At 51.6% G+C, this 19,808-nt stretch overlaps 1 protein-coding gene across 2 annotated transcripts in view; it reads left to right on the forward strand.

The window, feature by feature from the left end:
* Positions 1 to 19,808, forward strand: part of NFATC1 (nuclear factor of activated T-cells, cytoplasmic, calcineurin-dependent 1) — a 58,730-nt gene that overhangs the window by 35,866 nt on the left and 3,056 nt on the right. For both annotated transcript variants that reach the window (XM_006875889.1, XM_006875890.1), the window contains exons 4-7: positions 6,119 to 6,321; positions 7,426 to 7,598; positions 7,945 to 8,085; positions 18,341 to 18,396. In XM_006875889.1, the coding sequence (XP_006875951.1) occupies positions 6,119 to 6,321; positions 7,426 to 7,598; positions 7,945 to 8,085; positions 18,341 to 18,396 (573 nt within the window). The remainder of the gene's footprint in view (positions 1 to 6,118; positions 6,322 to 7,425; positions 7,599 to 7,944; positions 8,086 to 18,340; positions 18,397 to 19,808) is intronic.

Here is a 19,808-nt window from a genome sequence, read left to right on the forward strand (position 1 = left end):
ACATACACGCTGAGGACCACAGATCCATCCACACTTAGAGACACATACATGCTGAGGATCACAGATCCATCCACACTTAGAGACACATACACGCTAAGGACCATAGATCTATCCATACTTAGAGACACGTACCTACTGAGGACCATAGATCCATCTGTACTTGAGACATGTACCACCTGCATAGAGCAAAATAAAATGGAAAGAGGTTTCTGAACAAATTAAGTAATTGATTATGAAAGGCTTTGACAAGTTCCATATTTATTAGTGTCTGATTAGTGGGTGGTTGGAACAGAGTCTGAGCAGCTAACAATTGCAGGCTGAGCAGGCAAGACAAATTGAGGGAATGATTTCTAATTCAGTTCTTGGAAAGTGTTGTCTACCCCAGAGTGAAGCACTGTGTCTCCTCCATATGCTTTCGGAATGTTTAGGCAGAACTGCCCTTGAGCACAGTGCGTGGTATGTTTTCTGTGGACAAAATTATAGGAAATTTTCACTAACGAAAAGTTTCACACATAGAAATCCCAGATAGGCGAGAACCTGGCATTGAGCCTCAGAGACACCGGACAAGGATGAAGAGACTGTAGTGCTGTGCTTAGGGAACCATGGCGGTGTAATGGGTTAAGCATTGGGCTGCTAACCACAAGGTCGGTGGTTCAAACCCACCAGCCGCTCTATGGGAGGAAGATGAGGCTGTCTTCTCCCTTAAAGCTTTATACTCTCGGAACCCTATGGGGCAGTTCTCCAGAGTCACTATGAGTGGACTTGACCCACAGTAGTGGGGTGGACTTTGGGGGTTTGGTGCTGTGCTGAGGTAACCCAGCAAGGAGACAATTGCTTAAAAAATAGTCAAACCATTTTATGAATTTGGGCGTTCCCTCCTAGTGAGGTTCGTTTGCGTATTGTGTAAAATGTAGATTTGACTTCTGCATTTTACACGTATAATTTCGCTTTAAACGGATTACTTGGTGTCGGAGGTGCGTTTTGAACAATGATACTTGTACACAGATTTCCTTTGCTTAGTCTGTGTGTGCAGTGGTTGAAAGGTAACAGCTTTTTATCAATTAACTGGTCCTTTGTTAATTATGCCAGATTTCCTTCAGAGGGACACACACCCTGGTTGGATTGTAGCGCTGAATAAATTTGCCCCCATCCTTCCACACCCCTATTACCGTGGGTGTAAGTGCTGTAGTCAGCATACCAGCTAAAAACAAACCCCAATGTGTTGAGCCGGTGGTGGGCACTGGCCGTGAAGGGAAACGTTTGTCTCCTCGGGGGAAACAAGGGGAGGCCATTTCTGTGACAGGTGAATTTAGGACTGTTGTTTTGACAGACAGGACGACACTCCAGAGGCACAAAGTCCGTGAGCTGGAGCACATGACTATTTCAAATTACTTTCCTTAAAATGAGCTTCATGTTTTAAATAATAGATGTTTACCTCCCAGGTTAAACCTGAAATGTTCCAGTTTGCACTGAAATGGCATGTTTTTAAAAGGATGAGGCTTTACCCACAATCCCCAGCACATCAGAGGCTGCCTCTAACCAGGTCCTGGGGGAGTTTAAGTTGTCATTTCGAATCTTTGCCACACCGGTTAGAATTGCCTGTCCCCCACCATGTGGAGGGGTTCCGGTCAAAGACCCCACCGACATACTCCGCCATCAGTGTCACAAAACAGGATCCTGAGGGACAAAATCTGCCTCATTAACTGCTGCTCTTCAGATGACGTTTCGACAATGAGAACAGGGCTGGAGTCCAACACAGAATAAAGAGGTTTACCAAATCCATGGCTTGTGAGGGTTGGGCTCCTGCCCTCCCTCTAGAAAATCAGGGCCAGCCAGGCTGCAGGCTCTGCCCATCTCAACAGTTCTGACTGGGGGCAGTGGGCACGTGAGTGTGTGAGTGTGCACGTGAGCATGGCTCAGTGGATCCATGAGTGTGAGTGCGTGTGAGTGTACGTGTGAGTGTATGTGTGAGTGCACGTGGATATGAGTGTGTGAATGCGTGAGTGGATACATGTGTGTGTGTGTGCGTGTGAACGTGTGGATATATGAGTGTGCACATGAGTGTGTGAATGTGTGGATACACAAGTGTGTATATGTGAACATGTGAACATGTGTGAATGTGTGTGCATACATTTCAGACCCCTTGGCCTGTGTGTGCAGCATTGTTAACCCCCGTCTGCCGAGAGCCCTTTTCAGGCTCCCTTTGTGTCTTAGTACAGCTGCTCATGTGGCCCTCGGCGGCCCAGGCCAACATTGATGTTTAAATATTCATCAAAGCTGTAGGAGTGCTCTTGGAAGTCTGCAGCCACCAGACACTGTGACCCCACCACAAGCCACATTCTCAGATCGTGGAAATTCACTTGAAATGACGAATTCACTTGTTTCACGTCCTACAAGCAGAGTGTCCCTGAGGGCATCACATGGCTGCAGGGTGGTGCTCTGTGTCTGTGCCCGAGGGTCTCCAGTGTCCACTGCAGACTGGCCAGGTGATCCCACAGGTACCTGATACCTGAGCCATAATGAGGGCGGGGTGAATTATTCATCTCTGGAGTGGTCACTGGTTGTCAGGGTGCCACCATGCCCGGGGCCAGGTGTCCAGCTTCCATGGCCTGGTCTGACTGTGAATGTGCGCTGTCCTTATGGGGCTCCCTTTGAGGACTAAGCGGGTACTGATGTCCCCACCGCTTGATAAACCAAGTCTGACTGTGGAGGCTGGTCCATACGGGGCAAGCTGCATTTTGAGCAGCAGCATCTAAGATACTCTGGCCAGTGTAGATGGACTTGCCTTCTTATGTCTCAGATATGATGTCCCCAGTGTTAAGTCTGCAGAATCTCATGGCGGGCCATTTGGGGAGGAAGAGGCTGGGGATCTCAGAAAAACCTCCCTGTGTGATGAATTTGTGTGATGAGGACAGACAGACACATCCAGACTGATTTTTAAGCACAGCTCTCTGCTGTAGGATCTGTCTTCTGGCTTGTCGGGCATGCCATGATTTTCTTCACATGCACACAAACAGTTGCAGTGAATTCCACTCATGTCGACCCCACGTATGTCACAGTAGAACTGTGCTCCACAGGGTTTTCAATGATTGATTAGTTAGAAGTACAGCACCAGGCCTTTGTCTGAGGTGCCTGAGTGGGCTCGAACCTCCCACCTTTCTATTAGTAGCTGAGCATGTTCAGTGTCTGTACCTCCTAGTAGATTCCTGTTCCATCCACCTCCGCCTCAAATTGAGGGGCCACTCCAGGCAGTGTTGTTAGGGGCTGTCAGGTCAGTTCCGGCTCCTAAAGACCCAACGCTGCCCTGTGGAGTTCCCGGGTTCTCATCTTTACAGCAGCAGATGGCCAGGCCTTTTCTCTGTGGAGCCACAGAGCGGTCTGACCAGCTGACCTTTCAGTTAGAAGCTGAGTCTCCGGAGCCCTTCGAGGCTGTGGAGACCAGGCAGCCCCAACCTCCGGTTCAGTGGCTTCTTTGTCTGATGCCAGGTGGGCTCGTAATTGGATCCCGGGCCAGACTGTGTTTGAAGTCAGACCCTGACTGCTGCCTCTCATCTCCGTTGCACTGGAGAATCTCCCCCCCCCCAACTACCCACCTGGTCTGCAGAGGGGACGGCCACCTGGGAGGTCCAGCTAACCCTCCACCTCCTGACTCCATGTCCCCAGGCTGCCTTCCTTCATATTGGCCCTTTCAGACTTGAGTTGGCATTGGGTCTGAAAGTCAAGTGTTCTGTGGATGCCAAGGCCAGGGTTGGGGACAGTCATCCACATACTGACTCCTTTGAGGCTCTGAGCACGACTAGATCTTCCTTTCTTCTGAGAGAATACTTCAGTCACCAACACTGGCTTCATCACAGTTGAGGACCACAGATTCTTGGTCATTTCTGCTTTTACTGTGGCCTCTGCTTCTGCTTCTAAGAGCAGCCCCTCCTCACCTGGTGCCATCCCTCAAGTGCTGTCCCAGGGCATCCCAGCTAATGGTCTTATCTGCTGAGGGGGGTTAGCCAGGGACCCTTTGTGGACTGCACTGTGCTCAGTCTCTGTGAGCCGACTAACCCCTGGGGCCTCTGGGGTCTCCACCCTCCCCCATCCTCCCTCCCCCTCCCTCACCCGTCCAGCCTCCCCTTCCCCCTCCCCCTCCCTCACTGTCCACCCTCCCCCTCCCTCACCTATCCCCTCCTTCATTCTCCCCCTCCCCATCCCCTCCCTCACTCCTCTCCAGCCCCCTCCTCACTCCTCTGTCCTCCCCTTTTCTCACCCCCTCCCTCATTCCCCCTCCCCTTCCCAGTCTCTCTCCCTCACCCTTCTGTCTTCCCCCTCCGTTCCTCTTTCCCCCTCCTCCAGGCTGCCCATCCGAGGGCATGGTGGGAGGGTGAGTGCCCCTTCCTGTCCTGTCCACTCAGCTCCGAGGGCCTGTTCTCTGGTCTCAGCACCTGAACGGGACATGGCGCTGCACGGCCCCTGGTGCTGAGTGAGCATCTTCCCTGCTTGGTACAGCATTGTAGCATTCCGTGGGGAGGTAACTTGCTAAGGGTCCAGTGAGTTGACCAGTCAGGTGGTCACAGGGTCGCAGTCTGTCTGCTGTTCACCATTAAAGACGGTCCCATGAGAAGCAATGACCGAGGTACCCACGTTGCTCCCTTCACTCCACAGGGCAGAGGGACCAGGCTCCTGGCAGAATTGGCCTCTTTCAAATAGACTTGTTGGGTGGCTGTTATCAACAGTGGTGTCTCAGGTAAAGGGGATACTCTAGTGTGTGACTTGTGTTTGGTAAGAAGGACCAGTTGTGAGAGGTCCAAGAAAGGTCTTCGGGGATCAGCAGCGGTGGTTTCAAGGGGCCATGGTCTTCTAACAGGGAGGAGGACACGGTATAGCCTTGTGGGTCCTGGGGGCTGGGGTGTGAGCACGCACAGACACTGGCTGTTTGGTCAGGACTGGATTTGCACTGTGTTGCGGTTCCGTTTATCTGACGACTGCAGGAAGTGGGTCATTTCCTTCTGGGAGCAGTGGCTGATAGTAGGGGTGTGAACAACTCAGCAGCCCCTATGATGAGACCGCCTCTACACCATCACACACCTAGCCGTACCCACTTGTGTAGACACACCTGCACATGGTGGGGCAGGTGGTGACCCAGGGTGCAGAAAGGATGCGTTCCACTCGCTTTTCCTGTGGGGGCAGACAGTACAGGAATGGCATGGGGAGAGTACTGTTGTTGTTGGGGAGGGGTATGTGTGCATGCATGAGTGTATGCAAGTCTCTGTATGTGTCTGCGTGCATGCATATCTATGAGTGTGTGCATACAGGTATATGTGTGTACCTGTGGTCAGATATGTGGGCATTTATGAGTGAACGTGCATGTATGCACGTGCACATGTGTGAGGGTGTGCATATGTGTATTGTGCATGCACACGTGTGTGTGCACGTGTGTGGGTGTTCATGCATGTGTATGTGTGTGCACATATATGTTAGGGTGTTTGTGCGTGCATATATGTGCACAAGTGTGAGGGTGTGTGTGTGCAGTTACACATGGGAGGGTCTGCATGTGTGCACAGTGCATGTATGTATGCACACCTGAGGGTGTGTCTATATGTGTGCATGTGTGTACACACATGTGAGAGCTGTGTGTGCATGCATGCACGAACACAAATGTGTGTGTTTATACACATGAGGTTGTGCATGTGCATAGGTGTGCATGCATGTACTCGTACATGTGAGGGTATGTGCACACAGGTGTGTATGTATATAGTGCGAGGGTGTGCATGAGTGTAGTGCGTATGCATATTTGGGCATGTGTATGTGCACATGTTGACATGTGAGTGTGACTGTGTGCTTGTGCATACATTTGTGTGCATGTGTATGTTCACACCCAGACAACAGGCTTATTAGAAGCCTAACCCTAACCAAGTGCCTTTGAGGACAATGAGCTGTTTTCTGAGTGCATTGAAACACGCAACATCACGGTACAGAGAAATGACAGTGGCCCAGGGAGTGGGGTCCCTAACACTTTGCACCTGTCACAAGTTTTCCTTTTGAATTAGTGTCTCTGCTCATCAAAGTTTAATGGGTTCCCAGCAGCTGATGTGCACGGAGCTTTAGTGGGAATGTTCTGTTCTGTCGCCAGCTACACGGTTACTTGGAAAACGAGCCGCTCACACTCCAGCTCTTCATTGGTACAGCGGACGACCGCCTGCTGAGGCCCCACGCCTTCTACCAGGTCCACCGGATCACGGGGAAGACCGTCTCCACCACCAGCCATGAGACCATCCTGTCCAACACCAAAGTCCTGGAGATCCTTCTGCTGCCGGAGAACCACATGCGAGCCATGTAAGCCACATACCGCGTGCGCTCTGCCCTCCCGCCAGATTGCCTGCCTGCGGTGCCTCGGCGCAGTGCCCAAGTGAACGTCATGGGTTTCTGTGACAGGGGCTTATCTCTCCCTGGGGCTTCAGCCTCTTAGAAGACATGTCCCAGTCATACAGCTCCCACGAGCAGCCGACGACAGCTGTGTGTCCCCTGAACAGTGAACAACTTGCAGGCACCGCTGAGATGCAGACGGTGAAAGGTAGAGACCCCACGTGCTCTGTCAGAGCTACTGTGGTGGTATTGGACGTAGACGTCCCCAAATCCGTTACCATCGAGTTGATTCTGACCAAGAGTGACGTGTAGGAGAGAGCAGGGCTGGTCCCTAAGGGTCCTGAGGCATCCTTATAGAAGCAGACAGCTCCGTCTCTCTCCTGTGACACATCCAACGCCTAGCCCACTGAGCCACCGAGACCCCTGTTGGTTCTATTGTGACAGGCACAGTGACCATCCAGGGTTACTGATGTAGTCATGTGACCAGTTCAAAGGCGCAGAGATGTATCTGACTTGGCAGTGAGTTTATGGACGAACTGAAGACAGTCACGGACTGTCCAGATGGTGCCCATGTGCTGACAGGCCAGGGAGGCAAGGTGGTCAGCACATCACTGGCGGTCAGAGTTGAGGTGGACCGAACTGGAGGGCCCCACAAGCCCCTCTGATACCTTGTAACGCACACACATAGGAGCACTTTTCTCCTTTTTGGCTGCTCACGATTTTGGGAGACTCAGCACACCCCCATTCATCCCAGACCCTTGGGTCTGCACTGGCTGAGCCCCCCCAAGGCTGGTGTCCAGTCAGGGGTTTAGAGAGGACTCCCGTTCCTCTGGGTGGTGGCAGAGTTGTGACCCAAGCAGCCCACAGGTTCTCAGCCCGCGGAAGTTGGCTTCCGGGACAGGGAGGAACGAGGAGGGTGTGAGCTGTGAGTGGGGAACCCACCTGTCCCACTGAGCAGGTAATGGAGGCCTGGTGACCGGGTTCCACGCTGCTCCGGGAGGACCCTCGGACATGGGAGGTGGGTGTCTCTCATGTCCACTTCCGTGGCTGAAAGGAAGTGTCTGTCTCGGGCAGCATCGACTGTGCTGGCATCTTAAAGCTCAGAAACTCTGACATCGAGCTTCGAAAAGGAGAGACGGATATTGGGAGGAAGAACACACGTGTGAGGCTGGTCTTCCGAGTCCATATCCCACAGCCTGGTGGCCGGACCTTGTCCCTGCAGGTGGCATCCAACCCCATCGAATGTTGTGAGTACCTTGTTGCTGCCGCAGACATCTTCTGCCGTGGTAGCTGCGTCTACCATTGCATTTCCCCACAAGCCTTGGGAAACCCCTCATGTTTGGGCTGTTTCTTGAGAACAACTTTCAAAGATCCCAGGGTGAAGGATGGACATGCATCTTGGCTCCATTCGGGATAGTCCTTAAAATACAGATGGGGGCACGTCCTTCCTGCACAGCTGGCTGATACCCACCTGTGGTCCTCAGGAGTGGCACTGCGCCTAGGGCCAGTCCCCAGGTTGTACTCACACTGCTGTCCTCCCAGCTGGTCCCCACACTGCACTCATGCTGCCCCCTCCCTCCCCCACCCCCCCAGCCCAGAGATCTGCTCAGGAGCTGCCGCTGGTGGAGAAACAGAGCACAGATAGCTACCTGGTGGTGGGCGGCAGGAAGATGGTGCTCACAGGACACAACTTCATGCAGGATTCCAAAGTCATCTTCGTGGAGAAGGCACCCGGTGAGTCCTAGACCAACTTCTGTTGACTTGTTTCCGGGCGGTGGGAAGGCTCCTGGGGGCAGGGCTGGGATAAGTAATTGCAAACTTGGTGCCTGGAATCTGTCGATGGGGGCCTCCTGTTTCCACATGGGCCTGGCGCGGCGGTGGTCAGGGTCAACATGTTTCTGCTGTCCCCTGTCCGGTGGTACAGTAGGCACTAGCAGGGACCAGGAGGGGCCTGTGAGGCCATGTAGTTGCAGGTGTAGAGGGAAGGACTGTCCTCGCTCTAGCTATTTCCACCACTGGTCTGTGTTCACAGGAGCCCCGAGGTGTCTGGGGGACAGGCCTGGGCTGGCAGTGTCCTCGGAGTCATGGGCGTCCTACAGCCTGGCTAACTGATGGGGGTGCTCGTCTGGTTCATCTTAGGGAGCTGTTGGTCTTCTGGAAACCTCTCATGTCCGTTTCTGGAGTCCTTGCTGGCTCTTTCGTGTCCACATGGCTGCACCCTTATCTGGTGGTCCTGGGAGTCTCTGAACAGAGACAGGGTGGGGGGCTGAGGATACAGAGTCTGAGTGCCCAGATTTGTGCTTCAAGTACAAAGCAGTGAGCCAGGTAAACTGCCTGCTAGAGGGACCCACACCAGTGGACGCTGGCCAGCTTCCAGCAGACGCATGGATGTGCAAGCTGGCCCTCATGAGGTGGTCTTGTGCTCACACCAAGAGCAGACCTTCCCCAAACTGCCCCTCTGCCCTCGCTTTGCTTCCCTCGGGGGAGCCTCATGTACTGCCCTGTCCACTCCCAACAAGTTGGGGGACCTAGGAGGGAATTGCTGGGGCTTTCTTTTCCGGTTGACATTTTTCAGTCCCTAATCAGCCCGCTCCACTGAGGCGTCTAGCTCAGTGACGGGGCCTTAATTCTGTGCTATTTGCTGGAGACGAGGCACTTCAATCAAAAGAGGTGTAAACGCCCGTCCGTGAGTTGCCTCTACAATCAGGCACGTAATTGGGAGCTGTGCCTTAAATTGTAGAGAAGGTCAGGGGAGCATTTGCATAATTGGACACTCCTCTTTGAGAAGACTGATTTTGGGGTGGTTGAGCCTGCAGGGTTTGAAATGTGGTGTGTGGCAGGCAAGACTTGCGACCATAACTTTGTCTTTTTCACAAGGAGGCTCCCAGCAACTTTCTTGCTATTTGCCCCCCAAAGTCCAGGTGCCACACAGTGGACTTCTAGGACTGAGTTCCCTCTGGCCCTTGTGGGTGCAGAGCACTGGGCATGGGAAGGCTGCATCGTGAATGTCCGAATGCCACCCTGGCCAAGTCCTGTGCTGCCACGAGATGCTCTCCTGCCTTCCTCAGCTGACTGGATTCTCTCCCTGAGAGCTCAGCAGTCACCAGTGCCCTGGACACTTGCTCCGGCTGGCCGTCCTCTGGGCTGTTTGCCAGCTTGGCCGTCTTGCACTGGTCTGCCTTCCCCAGTCACCCGAGGGATCTCAACTGGGTCTGTGACCTGTGTTCTCTGGTGCCAACCCCATGCCTGGCATCCTGAAGGCAGGCAAATGAGCCTGTGTTGGTTTGGACACACCATCAGGGAAGACCAATCACTGGAGAAGGACATAATGTTTGGTAAAGTGGAAGGTCACCCAAAATCAGGGAAACCCTCTGTGATGGACACAGTAGCCAGAATTCAGACACGACAAAGATCACAAAGAGGGTGCAGGGTCAGGCCACATCTGATGGTGTGGTGCATAAGGTCGCCGTATGTCAGAACAACTCAGTGACCACTGACAACAACAACAACATGGTGAGACACTCCGTACGGCCATAGCTCACTAAGAACACATGCAAACGTCAGTTGCACGCTGCTGTCATTTGCTAGATGTTTGTAACTACGTGGTGACATTTAAATGAGATTATCTGCGTATTTGTGCACACACATGTATGCATGTGAGCATAACGCTTTCAAAAGGCTTCCCGGCCGGCTGATGGCATTACCCACTCTGCACCCACGCCTCACCTCTGAGGAGGGGCTCTTCCCGATGAGTCCCTGGAAAAACCCAGCTACATTTAAATTAGAAACACAGTTACTTGCTCCTCTTCCAACAGTCATCTGGGAGGTTTTAAATGTTTGTTTTCAAACCACTGCTTGCAGACAGAACAAGGCAGGTATTTCTGTCCAATGAAAGGATTGTTTTTAAGGAAGTTATTAAACCCTGGTGATGAAAATGGGCTTTCGAAGGAGGCTGCTACTTCTGGGTTCCAGTGTTTCCACCGGGTCCAGAAGCAGCAGGAGGTGGTGGTTTTGGTGTTCAGGTGCCATACGGTTGATTCTAGCGTGTAGCAACCGTGTGTCCAACACTGCCCACTCCTGCTTGGTCTTCACCTCTGTTACATCTGAGCCCATCATGGCTGCTACGGTGTCGTTTCGTCTCCTTAGGGGTCTTCCTCTTTTTCACCGACCCTTCACTTTACCAAGCATGATGTCCTTCTCCAGGAACTGGTCCCTTCTGACAGCATGACCAAAGTAAGACAGACGAGGTCTCCCCATCATGGCTTCTAAGGAACATTCTAGCTTACTTCTCTCAGCTCAGCTCTGTCTGTTCTTCTGGAAGTCTGTGGTATATTCTATCGTTTGCAACAACACCATAATTTAAATGCGTTGATCCTTCCCTGGTCTTCCTTATTTATTGTCTAACTTTCACACACATATGTTCTTGTTGTTAAGTGCCGCCAAGTTGGTTCCGACTCATAGTGACCCTGTATAGGAGTTCTGAGGAGCAGCTGGTGGGTCTGAACTGCTGACACTGTGGTTCGCAGTCCAATGCTGATCCTACAACGCTACAACTACAACATAGAAGACGGTTGAAAAGACCGTGGCTTGGGTCAGACACACCTTAGTCCTTAAAGTGGTATCTTTGCTCTTTAACACTTTAAAAAGGTCTTTTGCAGCAGGTTTACCTAATACCACACTTTGTTTGATTTCTTGGTTGCTACTTCCTTAAAATTGATTATGGATCCAAGAAAAATGAAGTCTCCAACAACTTCAATCTTTGCTTCATTTATCAGGATGTTATTTATTGAGCTAGTTGTGAGGATTTTTGTTTTCTTTTTATTGAGGTGCGATCCATACTGTGGTCTTTAATCTTCATCAGCAAATGTTTTAAGTCCTCTTAGCTTTCATCAAGCAAGGTTGTGTCATCTTCATATTGCAGGTTGTTAGTGAGTCTCCCTTCAGTCCTGTCTCATGCTCTTCATATAATCCTGCTTCTTGGATTATTTGCTCAACATTTAGATTGAATAAATATGATGAAATGATATAACCCTGACACGTAGCTTTCCTGATGTTAAACCATTCCTTGGTGTCCCCCTTGTTCTGTTCTAACAGCTGCCTCTATATACAGGTTCCTCATGAGCACGGTGAAGTGTCCCGGAATTCCTACTCATCACAATCCATAGTTTGTTAGGATACACACAGTCTAATGGCTTTGTGTCGTCAATAAAGCACAAGTAAACATCTTTCTGTGATTCTGTGCTTTCAGGGAAGATCCAGTTGATGTCAGCAATGATATCCCTCATTCCATGTCCTCTTCTGAATCTGGCTTGAATTTCTGGTGGTTCCCTCCTGATGTGCTCCTACAATGATTTTTGAATTCTCTTCAGCAAAAAATTTCCTTGCATGAGATACTGATATTGTTTGATGATTTCTGGATTCCACTGGGTCACCTCTCTTTGGAACGGGCACAAATATGGGTCTCTTCCAACTGGTTGGCCAGGGACCCGTCTTCCAGATCTCTTGGCGTAGAGGAGTGAGTGTGCCTTCAATGCTGCATCCATTTGTTGAAACATTTCCTTGTTTTTTTTTACCAGCGTGTACTTCTTCCTTCAAAACCAGTTCCTCATCACATGCTACTTCTTTTTTTTTTTTTGCCTCCCCCCACGGTATCGCCTTTTATTCTCCCTGCCCCTTATTCTGAAACTGTTTCTTATAAGTTGAGTGAAGTTTTACATTGATCAAATCCTACCATTGGCTTCATCTTAATGATTACTGCCTCGTCAGTGATCCAATTCATCCCTGTGGTTCTTAGCCCCATTAGCTTCTCTTTACCAACCCTTCTGAACTTTGTCCTTAGGTCAACGCATATGCGACTTCTTGAAACGATTGAATGTCAACCAATTCTTTTTGGTACAGTGATTTCCTCTTTTGATGGTTCCTGTATCGTTCAATATTTTCCCCACTTGTTCTGTGCTGTTGAGTCAGTTCCGACTCATGGCAACCCTGTATAGCATTTCTGAGGAGCAGCTGGTGAGTTGGAACTGGCGACCTTGTGGCTAGCAGTCCAGTGCTATTCTAAGGCTCCACACCAGGACTCATTTTTTCCATTTGTTGTTGGTGTTAAGTGCCATCGAGTCAGTTCCGACCCATAGCGATCCTGTATAGGGTTTCCAAGGAGTGGCTGGTGTGTTTGAACTGCTGATCTTGTGGTTGAGCGTTTACCCTACAGCGCCACACGAGGACTCCTTCAGTATTTTAATTTGAGGCTTTAGAAATTCTAAGCATGTTCTTCACTATCTTACTTGACTTTGTCTTCTCGAGCCGCCCTGTGAGATTTTCTGTTCAGCTCTTTGACTTCCTCTTTCTACCAGTCACGTTAGCGTCTTTTCATTCAAGAGCAAGTTTCAGAGTGTCTTCTGACATCTATTTTGGTCTTTTCTTTCTTTCCTGTCTTTTAAATGACCTTTTGCTTTCTTCATGCATGATGTTCTTGATGTCATCCCACAAATCCTCGGTCATTAGTGTCCAGTGCATCAAATCTGTACTTGAGATGGTCTCTGTATTCAGGTGGAATAGACTCAAGGCCATATTTTGGCTCTCGTGGACTTGTTTTAATTTTCTTCAGCTTCAACCTGAACTTGCATAGGAGCAAATGATAAGTCTCTTCCACAGTCAACTACTGACCTTGTTTTGACTCATGATCTTGAACTTCTCTACTGTCTCTTTCCACAGATGTAGTTGATTTGATTCCTGTGTGTTCTATGTGGTGTGGGATCGTTGCCATTTGTATTTTTGAAAAGAAGTATATACAATGAATAATTTGTTGATCTTGCATAAATTCTTTCATGCGATTTTTAAGCCCCTCTTCTCCGGGAGATCAGAGCTGTGATAGCTGTTGCCATGTGAGACCACAGACCAGCTCCGGTGTTGGTTTAATGCATCCTTTCTCCTCAGGACACAGGAAGCCCACCTCACAGGCTGCGTCCAGTCTTTGCTCAGCTCAGCTTTAAGGTGACTCAGTGCTGGACAGCTTTAGAAGTTTCTAGAGCAGTGCTTCCTCCCACCCTCAGGGAGCTGTCTTGATGACCCCTCCTCCCTGGGGGCTTCTTGTTTTGTTTTCTTTCCTGGTGACTCAGGTGGAGGAGTCCCCAAGGAAGCAACATGCCGGGACTTGCCAGTGAGAGCGGTGCCTGAGCTCCCTCACCTCCATCTCTGCATCTGGGGAACTGAGTCATCCTGGGGGTCTGAGGAGGGTCCCCAGACGGTCCCCCAGAAGGACCGTGAAGAGAGTCATCCTGGGGGTCTGAGAAGGAGCCCCAGAAGGGCCTTGAGCAGAGTCGTCCTGGGGGTCTGAAATAGATCCCCCAGAAGGACTGTCTATGGCCTCAGGTATGGTTGTGGGTGGGAGGCATCTGAAGACCCCACTCAGAAGGCTGTGGAGACTATTCATCAAGAAGCAGGTTTGCCGCGAGGAAGCTCAGTGTGGAGGGGCGAGACAAGAACACCACTGGTTGTGATGACCAAGGTCTTGTGTCAGCTTGCTGGACCATGACTCTCTGCTTTGGCTGTTATGGAATGGTGTGGTCATCCTCCATTTTCCCACAATGACCTGGTCTTCAGGACCTACCTGTGTCAATAAGTGAGCAGTGGGAAAGGAGAAAACGCCTTCACAAAGCATGGACTCCATTTCTAGTGGGCATTGGCTCTTATTTCCTGACCTGAGGCAGGGACAAGCTCAGGGCTTTGAGATGCAGCTAGTTCTTCAGGCTGCCTTCGGATATAGCTCCTTTCTGTACAGTGAGCTGGCTGTCTGGTGCCATTTTCCCAATATATGAATGAAACCTGCTTTGGTTTATACTGCAGCAAACCATGCCCACCAGCGTTTTGTCGATGAAACATGCCCACATCACGTGAACACAGCTCTCGCGTCAGGGTGCAACTCGGCTGGGTGGTGCCACTGGTCTTGCCAGTGGTCACTCCCATGGCTGCAGGGCTCACAGCACCTGGGAGCTGAGACAGTTGGCTCTGTCTCCCTCCTTTTAGCTTCTCCATGAGGTGTCTTAGCAGTGAAGCCTCGTCTCTCACGTGGTGGCCCAGAACTGTTTTATGGCTGAGTAATACTCCATTGTGTGTATATGCTACATTGTGTTTATCCACCCAATGAACAGTGATGTGCCGATCTCTGTTTGAGTTTGTGTTTTCATTCCTCTTGGGTGTGTGCCTACAAGTGGAATTGCTGGGTTAGAACATGCTAATTCTGTTCACTACACTTACTCAGTCTGTATGCTGAGCAAATAATCCAAGAAACTGCACCATACGAAGAAGAACGTGGCATCAGGATTGGAGCAAGACTCAGTCCTGCAGTGTGCACATCATACAACCTTGCTTGCTGAAGGTGAACTTACTGATGGAGATCAGTAGCTTGCCATGTAGGGACTACATGCCAACATAAACTGAAGTCATTACAAATGGGCCATGAAGCAGCATCAGAATACAAAAAGGATTGTCAAGGATTGAATTGTATTTAGATCTACAATCAAGGCCCATGGAAGCAGCAGTCAAAAAATCAAGTGATGCATTGATTTTGGATAAATAAGGTGCAAAAGATCTCTTTAAAGCATTGAGAAGCTAAGATGCCCCCTTGAAGACTAAGGTACCCCTGATGTAAGGCAGGATGTTTACAGATGCCTCATATGCATGTGAAAGCTGGCCAACACACAGGGAAGACTGAAGAGCTGGTGCCTTTGAAGCATATGGAATGTCATGGACTGACCAGGTCCTGCTGTGGGGCTATAGGAGAAACTCTGAGACGCTGGGAGGAGGAGGATGGAGTTGCGGAGGGGCCTGTGAGGAGATCAAAGCTTAGTGCACGGGGAACGGTGGTCAGTCTGACCAGCCAGCTGATGAGGGAGGACTGGACGTCCCAGCCTCTCCAGACTCCCACCCCTTGGAGCCCCTCACAGGGGTGATGGTATAACCGCCCTGCTTCTTGGTAGTGTAGGAGGTCCAGGCCTGTATCTGTTCTGTGTCCAGCGTTTCCACAAGTGCCAGGCTCAGTGGGCACTTCACAATCTCCGGAAGCAAACCCAACTGACCTGAGGAAAAGTTCCTTTGGTGCTGTGTCTCTGCTGAGGTGGATGAGTAACTGCAGACATTCTTGAGGGGGCGGTGGGCGGGGGGGCCTGTGTAGTGTGAGCAGAGGGAGCAGGAGTGAGGGAGGCCGGGGTCTGAGGAATGGATGCCCTTGTGTTGTAATGACTTCTGTGTGGTGCTGTAGGATCAACACTGGACTGCGAACCACAAGGTTGGCAGTTCAAACCCACCAGCTGCTCCACAGAAACCCTAGACAATGTTGTTATGAGTCAGAACCAACTCGACTGCACATCACAGCAACAACCACAAAGCCATGTCACTGAATGTACGTTAGTCTGTCAGTCCCGGTGACCTCACAGAACTCATTCTCTGGACTGAAGTTCATTCCCACACCATCTGAGAGTAAAGTTAGAGCCGGAGGAGGGTTCGAGGACAATAGCGGACTTGCCTGCACTGTGACTCGCAGGCCTGTGGGTGTTGGAGAGGCAGCCTGCCCTGTCGCCGTGGAAACCTCTCTGGGTGTGGCGGGGAAACCTTTCCTATGACTCATCCACAGGGAATTCCCTAATGATCTGGAATATTTTTACTCTGGGCTCTGCGCAGTTTCCTACTGAGGCGCCCAGCAGCCGATAAGACCAAGCACAAAGGCCCATTCAGCTGCCGCCCTTCCTGGCGGGGCTGCTCTCCTCATGGGCTGGCTGCCCCCGAGCAGCCAGGGGCGGGCTGGACCACCAGCTCCTCTAAGCCACAAGTGGGCACCATCTTCCTTCCCATCACTGTAACTCCGGTGGCGATCTGCTCACCCTAAAGCAGTGACAGTCTGACCTCTTCTACGGGCAGGAGAGGGGCCAGACACCCCCCTCCTGGGAGCTCGGGGAACAACCACCATCCTGGGGGCATGGGTGGCTGGGAGGGAGCCTGAGCATCGGGCAGGCCTGGCTCCGAGAAAATGGTGGTGCGCACTGGTGACTCCAAGGAGCGAAAGCTCAGTGAGAATGTCTGCAGGGCGTCTGTCCAGCCCAGTGCTCTGTCTGTCATTTGAGTTATTTACCTGCTGGAGAGGCAGGAGTTGCCCGGAGTACTTTTGCTGGTTACTAGCCAGCAGACACGCCTCTGGGCCGATGTGGCTGGCTCACCACAGAAACGTCTGTGGAAACGTCTGTGGTGGGTGGCCTCCGGGGGACCCCGATCCCTGAGTGGAAATACTTCTGTCCTCTGTGAGGACATCCCCTCACAGAGGGACTGCGCTGTGTAAGTGGGCAGTGTGCTTGCCGGAGGACCCTGGTCTCTGCCTCTAGCAAATGCCACGACTGCCCACCCCCTCCCGCGCGCACACACACACACACACACACACATGCCAGCCTTGCTGCTCTTCCAGGGTCACCCTTGCCCTTCCCAACTCTCAGTCTAACCAAAAAGATGGGCATTCCCAGGGGCTTCTGCGTGAAGTGTGAGCCGGGCCTCTGGCCACGTCTCCTTGGGATGGTCTGGGAGTTCCTCACACTTAGAGCTGCCCTCTGGGGGGCTGGGGCATACGAGGTATAAGACGTTGTTATAAAACCTCAAAGGGTCTTTGCTTTATTTTTTAATAGAAGTTAGAAAGTGGCAGACTAGCTCTATGGAGAGTAAGTTTGATTTCATTAGGGAAGGGGGGGCAGTGGTCCTCAGAGTGGATGCCCACCAGGCAGTTTGAGGGCACAGTGGGTTGTGAGCGCTGCGAATGGAGGACCCTGGATTCGGATGCCTTTCATCAAGGCATGGGGAGCTCTCAGTCCTTCCTAGGGCTGGGAATCCCCTCTCACTGGCCCCTGAGCACATCCAGTGTGAAAGGTGTGTTTTACAACTCCAGCCGACTTTCAGAGCCTTGAGTCTGTCTTTAGCTTCCTGATGATTTTTCCTAGAGGAGAGAGCTCTGGTCCCAGGTCCAGGTCCTACTCCTCACCAAGGGGCTTTTGGGTGACAGTGTGTGCTGAGGTTTTGGGTTCTATGCCGCCCCTCCCCTTATTCCCTCTTTCACCCCTCCTCCCCCAGGTGGGCATTCTGTCGTCTTTCTAGTTTAGGAGATGTGATGGCCTCCTCTCTGAAAACAGCCAACACAACGCCACTTTGGAGACAGTGAAGATGAGAAAGAGGCCTCAATAGTCCCCAAAGCCGGTCCCCAGGCAGCTTGGTGGTCTCCGGGAGACCCCTCAGCTCGAGGCTGTGGCCGACCCCTAGTCCTGGTCTTGCTGTCCCACTTGCTGACTGTGCTAGAAACAAGGCTTCCTTTCATGAGCCTTTTGAACACATGCAAACGGTCACCGGGTGAAGTTAAAAATACCTTGTGTTTTGCATTTATGTGACCTGATGTGACGAGAAATAGTCAAAGAAGTGGCTATGTCCTTGGGTCGTGGCTTATCCAGTGAGGGCGAGGGCGAGGGCGCGGCCCTGGGCTGGAGTCCTTATAAAAACCCATCTGCACAGATGTGCACAAGGCTGTGGGAAACAGCTCCTCCTCCCGGGCCCTGAGGCTGCTCGCTCTCTGGTCTCCTCCGTCTGGGGACAGCTCAGTTCATACGTCCCTCGACAGGCTGCATTTTCTCCTGTGTTTGTCCCTGAAAAGATTGTCAGGATGAGGCTAGAAGGAGGGAAAGGTGTTGCAATGGGGTGTGTCCACAGACGGTGATGTAGACCCTTGTGCTCACAGCAGAGGTAGCAGACAAGGGGCTCCTTGCTACTGGAGCCAGCGCCCTTCTCAGACATGGAGGCAGGCACAGTGTCCACAGAAGCTGGAGTTGATGAGGCTTGGGTCTTCTTATTAGGTGTCTTAGCAGTCCCCAGCCTCGTTTTGCCTGGGTCAAGGGGTAAGATTTCGGGGACAGCATGCTTCATCAACCCACTAAGTCATAGATTTGCTTGTCACCTCTTTTTCTAGATGGTCACCATGTCTGGGAGATGGAAGCAAAAACAGACAGAGAGCTGTGCAAACCAGTAAGTACCACTGCTCACCGTCAGCCGCCACACTGCGCGCGGGGCCAGCGGCTAGAGCCACAGGGATGGCAAGGGGGGTCCTGTGGATTAAAGGCGCCAACTAGTAACAGCTGCAGATACAGCAGAGCGGATCATACAAACGATCGTAAAACCCTCCCTTTAACAGTGGCCTCATTGGTACAAACTACTGGTTAAGTTCTCGGCTGCTAATTGGAAGCTGGGTGATTAGAACGAACGTAGCCAGTGCCTCCCTGGGAGAGAGTCTCGGCTGCCTATTGTAAAGACACAGGTCCACACTGGTGACCATGCAATGAGGACTGAGTGAAGCCGGTCCAACCAAGAAGTGCTAAAACACAAACAAACCCATCTGCACACGGCCCTCCCTACGTGAGGTCCCTCTGTGTCCCACGTGGGGCTGGTCTGCTCTCCTCCTGCTGTCTGGTCACTGGATTTAATATGAAACCCCAGGCGGGATGGAGATGCCCACACGGCCCTGCTCCCCACTGGCTCTGAGTTTGTGCCTCGGGCCCTAGTACAGACACTCGGTCCTAGGGCTAAGGACTTCCTATTCTCCGTCCTTGACAAGCCATTCCTGGTAGACACTTACACCAAGCAGACACTACGTTGCATCTGACTTTCTCTCTGGGATGCACTTGTCCCATTGCGGGCACACAGTGGGCTGGTATGTGCGCAGCATGTGATAAGGTATGTCAGGGCTGTGCTGTCCTGGGGTTTCGTGTGTGGGCCTTGTTCATACTGCCCTCCGAAGAGTCGCGCATTCCCACATAGTAGGTATCAAAGAAAGAATTACTGCTTTGATGGATGATCTGTGGAGTCGTTTCGTTTCTTTCTTTGGTCTGAGTTTTCCACTCAGTCCTGGAATGCAACGGAACTCGGGACTTACATATAAATGCCACAGCTAGCGAGTAATTTTTGAAGAAGTCCAACTTCCCTGGGCTCTGTGGCCCTTAGAATAGTCACTAAACAGGACAAGGTCTCCTTTTACTGAAAGTGCAGGAAGATGGTGATGTCTTTTGTATCCTCCAAAGTGTGTGGGGGGAAGTTAAGTTAGTCAGGAATGGGATTCAGGTAAAATACTTAACATTTTCCTCAGGGTTATCTCTAGATGTTGGACAATTGGGATCATGTGAACAGGAAGCCCAGGAGAGAGGGTGGGGTTCACTGACTTGGTCTCCTGCCTCTTCACTTTGGCCAGCAGGGGGCCCTGTCACAGGAAACTCCCCCACCTAACAGGAGGAGGGTCACATCCTCCCCTCAGCACCCTCCTCCTCCCCTCAGCTCCCTGCTCCTCCCCTCAGCTCCCTCCTCCTCCCCTCAGCTCCCTGCTCCTCCCCTCAGCTCCCTCCTCCTCCCCTCAGCTCCCTGCTCCTCCCCTCAGCTCCCTCCTCCTC

This window comes from Chrysochloris asiatica, unplaced genomic scaffold (genome assembly GCF_000296735.1).
Source record: "Chrysochloris asiatica unplaced genomic scaffold, ChrAsi1.0 scaffold00345, whole genome shotgun sequence".
NCBI lineage: Eukaryota > Metazoa > Chordata > Mammalia > Afrosoricida > Chrysochloridae > Chrysochloris > Chrysochloris asiatica.